This window comes from Talpa occidentalis, unplaced genomic scaffold (genome assembly GCF_014898055.3).
Source record: "Talpa occidentalis isolate TD23 unplaced genomic scaffold, MPIMG_talOcc4v2.1 talOcc4.10, whole genome shotgun sequence".
Taxonomy (NCBI): domain Eukaryota; kingdom Metazoa; phylum Chordata; class Mammalia; order Eulipotyphla; family Talpidae; genus Talpa; species Talpa occidentalis.
The window spans coordinates 104,076,776-104,086,331 of NW_023600993.1; the positions used below are offsets into that span (position 1 = coordinate 104,076,776).

The 9,556-nt window shown below is 58.4% G+C and overlaps 1 protein-coding gene across 2 annotated transcripts; it reads left to right on the top strand.

The window, feature by feature from the left end:
• The first annotated feature begins 3,819 nt into the window (after positions 1 to 3,819).
• PCK1 (phosphoenolpyruvate carboxykinase 1) lies at positions 3,820 to 8,755 on the top strand. Of its 2 annotated transcripts, none has more exons than XM_037521775.2 (10): positions 3,820 to 3,971; positions 4,190 to 4,401; positions 4,731 to 4,912; positions 5,285 to 5,488; positions 5,599 to 5,786; positions 6,033 to 6,195; positions 6,612 to 6,836; positions 6,921 to 7,052; positions 7,421 to 7,516; positions 7,711 to 8,755. In XM_037521775.2, the coding sequence occupies exons 2-10, from the start codon at positions 4,355 to 4,357 to the stop codon at positions 8,163 to 8,165; spliced, it is 1,692 nt and encodes a 563-aa protein (XP_037377672.1). In that variant the 5' UTR covers positions 3,820 to 3,971; positions 4,190 to 4,354; the 3' UTR covers positions 8,166 to 8,755. The 2 variants fall into 2 exon arrangements, with proteins under 2 accessions (XP_037377672.1, XP_037377664.1); XM_037521767.2 differs by having other exon boundaries at positions 3,952 to 3,971; positions 4,137 to 4,401.
• The last annotated feature ends 801 nt before the right edge of the window (positions 8,756 to 9,556 follow it).

Below are 9,556 nucleotides of genomic sequence, written 5' to 3' on the forward strand. Positions count from 1 at the left end.
CTATTTCTTCATTGTGGAAAGAAAAGGCAACAAAGCTTAGCGCCTTTTCTCTGTTGAAATCAGTTGCCGTCTGCGCAGAGCATGTGGCTGTTCGGTCCCATGTTGGGGCATCACGAGGTGGGATGTGGACAGCGGGGAGGGCTAGGACCAGGAGCAGGAAGTGGGTGGAGGGCGCTGGACACTAGCCTGCATCCCCGGGGGTCCTTTCCACCCACCCTGGGTCTTTCCCTCATCTTTAAAATGAAAGGCTGGATGGCATCCTGTTTTCCTTTTTAATTGAGGTAAAACTTGCCTAACATTAACCATTCCAAGGCATACAAGGTGCAGTGGTGTGCAGTGATAAGCAGCTATGCAGTGGTGTGCAGTGGTGTGCAGTGGTATACAGTGGTGTGCAGTGGCATGCAGTGGTGTGCAGTGGCATGCGTGGTATGCAGCGGCGTGCCGTGGTATGCAGCGGCGTGCCGTGGTATGCAGCGGCGTGCCGTGGTATGCAGTGGCGTGCCGTGGTATGCAGTGGCGTGCCGTGGTATAAAGTGGCGTGCCGTGGTATGCAGTGGTGTGCAGTGGCCACTTCTGTCTAGTTCCAAAACATTTTCATGCCCCCAGTGGAGGAGGAGCCCCTGCCCACTCAGCTGGATTAACCACCCCTGAAGGACGCTTTCGGAGACTGGCCCCTGCGGCTCCGGTAGGAACTGGACACATTCTGCTGCGGAGAGGCCCTCCTGACTGCAAAGATGTCAGGTTACACCATAGGTGCAGGACGACTAAATATTTGTCCTCGACAAACACCTGGGGTGGATGACCAGGATTGTGGGCAAATGATTCCCCGGCCGATCCGTTCTCAGCCGTACTGCATTTCCCGGTTGGAAACTTCCAGGGTGGGCTGCTCGGTGACCCTGGAGCGTGACTCTGGCGATGGAGACCCGGCGTGGACTCTTGCAGACCTGGGCGCCCGGGCGAGACATGCTGTCACCTGGGGAACTGCTGTGTGTATGCGTGCTTCCTGCATGCTTCCCTATGAATTCAGATTCCCACACTAAGGGGCCACCCATCATTGCTGGGGTGGAGGGGGGGCCTCTGTGGGGAACTGGCCGCGCTGGACTCAGCTGCGGCATCTCCGGTGCAGGGCCTGGCTGTGATGGCAGCTCTCAGGTCGTCTGCCTGTGCGATTCCTTGTTCAAAGATACAAGCAGGAGCTGAGCAAGCACTGCTGGTGGAGTCTGAGAGGCCGCGGTGCGACCCCACATCCCTGGGAGCACAGGGGAAGAAACCGCCAGTGTGGCTTTCAGGGACATGGCTGCCAATGGCCTTTGGAATTTCTGGTTTTGGATTGGCCTCCAGGTGACCTATAAACACCAGTGTGCCACAGCCGCTCTGTGCGGGGACTCCGGGGCGCGGCCTGATCGGAGTCTGCGGCGTGTGCTCCACGGCCCCCCTGCATGCCTCACCTGCACACACCTCTGGGGCCTTGGCAGGCCTGCGAGGCCCACGCCGCTCCCCAATCCTGCACGGGTGGGAGGCTTTACAAAGCTTGTTTGGCCGCAGGGTTTTCAGCTCAGCCGCTCTGCACGTGTCACCCACAAAATACGTGTGTCACCTTCGGAGACCAAGGGACCCCTGGGTCTGGAAACGTTTTTCAGGGCCTGGTCTTTCTTTCTTTTCCTTTCAACAAATTATTTGGGCTCAAATTTTTAGAAGTTTTTTAAAGGTTTAAAAGGGTGTCACCTTAGGCCTTAGGAAGCAGATGCTTAAGGAGACCTCAAGTATCTGGGGGTCCCTCTGGCAATTACCCCAGAAATGACAAATCCATCTCCCCATGTGAACCACTTACCCACACCAGCCACCCTTCAAATATGTTGGTAAATCCTTTGGGGGGGTTTGCCAGCAGAGCAGCAGCTCATCCACCCCTAGGTCCTGCCTGGAACCCTCCCCAGTTTCAAGACTGGCTTAGAAAGAAGCTCAGGGGCCAGTGGGGAAGAGGTGCGCCTCCAGCCAGGCCCTTGACGGTGTTCCTGAGGGCAGGGGTCTCTGGGCGGGGGCTGACGGGCTCTAGGGTGCCAGCAACTTCTTTCTTCCAAAAAACTCAGCATTTTTAGCAAATCTGCAGCCCAACTCTTGCTTTTAACATGCTGATGGGGGGCTGTGAAGGAGCCGGGCCGCCCTCCCCCACGTAGCTCTGGTTGACAGGGCGGCGGGGACGGGGTCCACTCACCGCCCTTCGGTTTTAATTGAACTAGTGGTTTCCCTGCGGGAGCGCTCAGAATGCAGACAGCGAATCTATGGGGAGCATTTAGAACTGCGAAGACGCTGCGGGTTCTCATTTCTGTTTTCCATCGACGTGCTCTTCCCGGGAATCAAACCTCTCACCGTTTTTATCAGCAAAACGGGAGTCGGTGCCCGGGTGGTGGGCGGAACGCCTGGTGTGAACGTGTGCTGCGTGTCTATGGCACATCTGAGGGGCTAATTTCATGGATGCCAGATGCTAAGAAAGTATCTCTCCACACAGAGCATCACGTCGGGGCTGTTTAGGTCAGACGGGCCCTGGTGGTGACGTGTGGCACATTTGAATGACTTAAATGGTAAATATTTAAAACTAAACAAAACACCGCATATGGTGTTTACATGGAGAGATCCAACCGACTGGATAAAAACAGGGACAAACCTGAGACAGGGGAGGGTGGGGGTTGTGGTGGGGTTGGGGAGCGTGGACAGACGTGTTCCCGAGGGACGGGGCCGGCGGGGTGGGCCCCAAGTCCTCGTCGCTACAGGAGATGTCTGGTCTTTGCACAGCCCCCTCCACAGTCACGGGACTGTCTCAGTCCACACCCCACGGCAGGCGGGCAGTCCCCACCCGACCTCACGGGAGGGAGGGGGCTGGCTGTGGGCGGCCAGCCTGGCCCGCACCCTGACTTCTCACCCAGTGCTCTCTGGACGCCAGCGAGCCGCTCAGAGGGAAAGTCTCACTCTTGGGCGATTTCCTTACAGCTGTTAAGAGGCTCATGACTCAAATGTAATCTAACAAAACTGCAAAGCCCCCTCCGCTCCCCAGAACCCCAGACTTGCAAGGACATTGAGAGAGGCCGGTGGACTCCAGGGGTGACCGCACAGCCCGGAAGTACTTGGAGAATACGTGGAAGGTTCAAGAAGCAGCAGCGGCACCCCTGGGGGTGGTCTGGTGCGGTCGCTGGGGCTCCTGGCCCAATTCTCCCGTCACCCACCAGCCAGGGAGCTGGAGGGGCTGCCTGGCCCCCCTGGGCCTCAGTGACCTTGTCTGGACTCCCCCTTGGAGAGGAGAAACATGAGAGCTGAGCAGTGCTTGGCTACTGTTGGGCGCCTGCTCCGTGGTGCAGAAATGAACAAAACAGGCAGAAATCTCTGCCCTCATGGGGCATATACTTGGGGTGGGGGCAGAGACTATCAGCCCCACTCGGCTCGGACCCTGCCAGGCCACATACTTGCTGCGCCCAGGTGTTTCTTCCCGTGGGCCTTTGTGAGGTGGCTCCTGGCCACTGTGGCCTGGCCAGCCCCAGCCCTCGGCACACACGATGTGCTGCCAGCGGCCTGGACATCCGGTGCCCCCACAGCCTTGCTCCCACCTGGCTGTGAGCGGCCGGCCCGCACGTTTGCATCAGCAGCGAGCTGGGTCAAAGTTTAGTCAATCAGAAGTTGTGCAAGGACTCACGCTGGCTGGTGAGGCCGGGCCCGGCACTCATTAACAACTATCTGTTCAATGATTATCTCTCTGTGGTTTATTGTGGTGAGTCGGTCCAAAGCATAACTGACCGTGGCCGTGATCCAAAGGCCTGCCCTGACGTCAGAGGCGAGCCTCCCGGCAGCCGAGGGGCAGGGCCTTTCTCCTCCACGGGTTTAAAGCCGGGAGGTTCCGAGGCCCGGCACCAGCTTTCCCACCGGGACCGCCCAGCGGGAAGACCCCAAGCCTTGGGTGTCCAGTAGAGACCAGCCAAGGAGAGGTAAGCAGAGCTGTGTGACTTCCATTTCCAAACCTCGCAGAGACGATGGCTGTCCTCTCCTCCGGGTCAGCCTGTGTTGGGGAGACCGCCCCCGAAGGGGTGGGGGTGGGGGGCTGAGGGCATCTGTGCCAGGGCCGCTCAGGGGGGCTGCGCTTTGTGTTTCAGGGAAGCTTGGCGCCTGTGCCCCTTCGCACGATCCCGCCGACATGCCTCCTCAGGTCCCAAACAGAACCGACGTCTCTGCCAAGGTCGTGCAAGGCAAGCTCGACAGCCTGCCGCAGGCCGTGAGGGAGTTTATCGAGAACTATGTCAAGATCTGCCAGCCTGACCACATCCACATCTGCGACGGCTCGGAGCGGGAGAACCGGCAGCTGCTGGAGCAGATGGAGGAGCAGGGCGCCGTCAGGAGGCTGAGCAAGTACGACAATTGGTAAGCGCCTCCCCGCCAACTCGGGGCTCGCAGAGGCCCATGGGGCAACCTAACAAAGCCGCCGGGTCCACAGAGACTTTCACTGGGTCACACTGGTAGAACAGCCCAAGAGTGGGAAGGTTGGACCCCGAGGTCGGCGAAGCTCAGGCCCCACCTCGTCCCGGCGGGCACGGGGGCCCTTCACAGCTCAGGTTGGCGGGTGCTCGGGGGCCGGGACGAGCATGCGGCACCCAGACCCGGCCGAAAGGGGCTTGGCTGCAGGCCGCCTGCGCCCGGCGCCCCAGCAGGGAAGGTCCCGCTCCACTCCCAATCTGTGCATTTTTTGGCAGCTGGTTGGCGCTCACTGACCCCAGGGACGTGGCCAGAGTTGAAAGCAAGACAGTCATTGTCACCAGAGAGCAGAGAGACACAGTGCCCATCCCCAGAGCCGGCCCCAGCCTGCTGGGCTGCTGGATGTCCGAGGCCGACTTCGACAAAGCCTTCGAAGCCCGGTTTCCAGGGTGCATGAAAGGTGAGGACCCTTCTCTGGTGCGGGGACACCAGCGGACCTTGATTGTGATGTCTGCAGACAGTGATGTCGCTGTCGCAGCCCCGGAAACACCCTGGCTCAGGGTCCTCCCATGCCGGGGGGACACTGGCGATGTAGGAAAAACGGGTATTTCGGTTCTGCTTTTACAAACAGTCTTAGACAATGTGACAACCATTTCTCAGCATGTGGGTTGACAATGGCCAGCGGACACCTTTCCGAAAACTCGTCTAAAGCAGGGGGCCATGGCCAGCAGGGCGTGATGGGGGAGAGGCCTGGGACGGGGCCCAGTGTAAGCAAAGGCAGAGTGTGTGCTTTGGGGGCCTTTCTCACCACCTCCCCCTGCTGGGCCCGCAGGCCGCACCATGTACGTCATCCCGTTCAGCATGGGGCCGCTGGGCTCCCCGCTGTCCAAGATCGGCATCGAGCTGACCGACTCGCCCTACGTGGTGGCCAGCATGCGCATCATGACCCGGATGGGCACGCCCGTGCTGGAAGCCCTGGGCAGCGGGGATTTCGTCAAGTGTCTGCATTCCGTGGGCTGCCCGCTGCCTTTGAAAAGTAAGCACCACCTTCCCGAAGCAGAGCTGAGGGCGGGCGGCCCCCGCGCAGCCTCCCGCCGGGCCTCCAGGGGCACGAGGCCTCACGCGGACATGTCCCCTCCCATGCAGAGCCTTTGGTTAACAACTGGGCCTGCAACCCCGAGCTCACCCTCATCGCCCACCTGCCCGACCGCCGAGAGATCATCTCCTTCGGCAGCGGCTACGGCGGGAACTCGCTCCTGGGGAAGAAGTGCTTTGCTCTGCGGATGGCAGGCCGGCTGGCCCAGGAGGAGGGGTGGCTGGCCGAGCACATGCTGGTGAGAGGCAGGGGTCGGGGTGCAATCTGGGAATCTGTTAGTAGACGCCTCCTTTAAGGGCCTCAAACACACAGCCTCCGCGGGGGGCCCCGGGACTTCCTTATTCAAAAATGTCCTTTGGATACCTGGAGAAAGGGAGCTTGGGTCACTACCTTTTGGGGGCTGCTAAGCACACCCCTGGACTGAAGTCCTGAGCACAGGGGCTGAAAGGAACAAAAAACTGAAGGGAAATCTTGTCTCCCGCAGATCCTGGGCATCACCAACCCTCAGGGCCGGAAGAAGTACCTGGCGGCCGCGTTCCCGAGCGCCTGCGGGAAGACCAACCTGGCCATGATGAACCCCACTCTCCCGGGCTGGAAGGTGGAGTGTGTGGGTGATGACATCGCCTGGATGAAGTTTGACCAACAAGGTGCGGCTCGGGGGCCCGCTGTTGACAGCAGTGCAGGGGCCCAGTGAATTTCTGGCTTCGCAGACTTGCCGAGTCCTCCTAGGACCAGGGTTTGGATTTTGAATTCAGTTATTTCAGATCTTGCCCAGCCTTAGAAACATGTGTTCTCTGAGTCTGATTTATATGGAATCTGCATTGCAGTGAGGCCAAATGTTGCTGTTGTTTCCCTAATAAATCTGTTGAAATAATATTGATGGGCAGCGGATGGGGGCTGGTTGTAAAAGCCTTGGATGTAACACTTGGACGAAGAAGGACATGCATGCTGGGAGGGAACAAGGAGATGAGAAGACGGCATAAGGACGAGCCTCGCGAGATGGGTGTGCACGTGCGGCGCCGCGCCCGCCCCCAGCTCCACCCTCTGCTTTAAATCTTTGCAGGGAACCTAAGAGCCATCAACCCAGAAAATGGTTTCTTTGGCGTTGCTCCCGGAACCTCTGTGAAGACAAACCCCAACGCCATCAGAACCATCCAGAAGAACACCATCTTCACCAACGTGGCCGAGACCAGCGACGGGGGCGTTTACTGGGAAGGAATCGACCAGCCGCTGGCCTCGGGCGTCAAGATCACCTCGTGGAAGAACAAGGAATGGAGGGCAGAGGACGGTGAGGACTCCGGGGGCCCCCGCACTCCCCTGCAGGTGCCCCATGTTTGGGCTGGACACTCAGGGGCCTCTCTTCTCATTGTAGGGGAACCTTGTGCCCATCCCAACTCGAGGTTCTGCACCCCCGCCCGCCAGTGCCCCATCATCGACCCTGCCTGGGAGTCTCCGGAGGGCGTGCCCATTGAGGGCATCATCTTCGGAGGCCGCCGGCCTGCTGGTGAGGCGCCCCTTCTGTCAGACCGCGGGGAGCTTGTGCTGCCCATCCACGGGCTTGTCAGAGGGCCGGGTGCCTTCCCTTCCAAGGCTCCGATAGAGCCTCCGATAGAGCCCAAGACTCTGGTCAGCACCCGCAGAAATGGCCACCGAATGTGGCTCATCTATGTGTCTTTTGCCTTTGTGGTGTGGCCTGGGTGGCCTGGGTGGTGTAACTGGACTCAGTGCCCGTCTGTACGTAGCTTTGGGGTGCAGAGTTAGCTCAGCGGGAAGATCCTCTCCTGCCAAGCGTCCTCCCATGTTGTGAGGTGACACCACGGCTGGTCGGGTCTGACGGTCAGCGTCCTTAAGGAATGCTTGTGCCCCCTAAAGGTGTCCCTCTGGTCTACGAAGCTCTCAGCTGGCAGCATGGAGTGCTTGTGGGCGCAGCCATGAGGTCCGAGGCCACAGCCGCAGCAGAGCACAAAGGTACCCCAAGTCAGGAGCTGACGCCACATGGAGGGGTCTCTGTCCCTCTGTCTGTGGGCCTCTCTTGCTTCTCTGTGTCTCCACATGTGGGCAGAGACAGAGGAAACCGAGTGAGCTTGCCGTCGACTGTCCGGGGAGGCGGTTTTGTCCCCGGAGGGCGTGGTTGGCCGACAGCGCCCCCTTCCTGTCCACAGGCAAAGTCATCATGCACGACCCCTTCGCCATGAGGCCCTTCTTCGGTTATAACTTTGGCAAATACCTGGCCCACTGGCTCAGCATGGCCCAGCGCCCGGGCGCCAAGCTGCCCAAGATCTTCCATGTCAACTGGTTCCGCAAGGACAAGGAAGGCAGATTCCTCTGGCCGGGCTTCGGGGAGAACTCCAGGGTGCTGGAGTGGATGTTCAACCGGATCGACGGGGCGGGCGGTGCCAAGCTCACGCCCATAGGCTACGTCCCCGAGGAAAGCGCCCTGAACCTCAAAGGGCTGGGAAGCATCAACGTCAAGGAGCTCTTCCACATCTCCAAGGAGTTCTGGGAGAAGGAGGTGGCAGACGTCCAGAAGTACCTGGAGGAGCAGGTGAACACCGACCTCCCCAAGGAAATCCAGAGGGAGCTCCTGGCCCTGAAGCAGAGAATCAGCCAGATGTAGTCCCAGCCCAAGAGCTTCGCCTTCAGAATCACCCCCTTCCCCTTCCGTAAGACGCAACAGGACAAGAGAGAGAGAGAGAAAGAGAGAGAGAGAGAGAGAGAGGGCCTTTCCGGAATTGACAGCGCCCGCAGCATGCAATGACCACAGCGATAAGCAGATCCCAGAGACACTTCTTAATTTTTCCGATAAGACCACAGAGTACAGGCTAGTAACTAACAACTTTGGGAAGGGAAATCTTAGCACGTCTCCAAAATCCACAATCCAATGCACATTTGTTCAGCTCTAAGGACACTCAGGCATTTTGTCTTTTTTTGTGTTTTCACTTTAGCTGTGTGAATTAGCTGGAATGCACAGAAAAAATACTTGAGCTGTATATGTGTGTGTGTGCGTGTGTGCGTGTGTGCGCGTGTGTGTACTGTTATCTAAAATATATTTAATACCTTTGGAAAAATCTTGGGCAAGATTACTACTAGTTGTTGCTAGAAAGAAATGTTGCTTTATTATTGATGTGTGTGTTTAAATTATTTTTATATACCATTGTTCTTTATCTTTACGTAATTTCAATCTTTGCCCTTGACGCCTCTTGGAAAAATCACAAAATAAACTTTTATAGAAAAGTTGGGTTTGTTTTTGCTTGGTTTTTCTTCCTTGAACCACCAACAAGACTAGGGTCTCAGCGGAATCCCCTCCGAAGCACTCGTGGGGTTCAGGGTGGCCCTGGAGGGATGGAGGAGGGGAGAGGAGCCAGGTGAGAAGAAGCCTGGGGACACAGCCCCAGGTTTGGGGTTTTCTCATTCACCCCTGATTAGCATCTGGAACCCCCAGCCCGTGTCCCGTGACAGCCTTTAAATGACGTGTCTCGCGTCGGCGGCGCCGGGGAGCTACATACGCTTCTTGACAAAACCCTGGGTCTGGGGAGTCGGCCTCCCACAAGACGTGCATTGTGGCCAGTTTCCAGGACTTATGTCAATAAACTCTTCTTCATTTTTCATTTTCCCACCTTCACCCCCTACACCCCTTTAGCCCTCTCTGCCAACCCCCACCCCCGGTGCCCCTGAAGCCTCCTGCTTTATCAGCGTCCACTAGTTCTGATGAGCATTTTGCCTCCGAGTCGTCTCTCTGGACGTACAGTGTTCGCCCTCCTTGCCTCGACGGCCTCACTCCCTCCGGCCCTTCCCGGGGCCTCTGCCTGGGGGCCGAGCAGGGCTCTGGGTGTGGACAGACCCTCCCGTCCACCCACCCCCACCCGAGTGGCCTCCGTGGTGAGGGCTGCCCCAGCACACCCCATGGAGTGGGAGGAGCTGGGGTTGACGGTTCGAGTTCTCCTGAACATGGCCTAAGTTCTCCTTGAGCCATGCTTCTCACCCTCATTCACGGGAGAGTAGACAAGT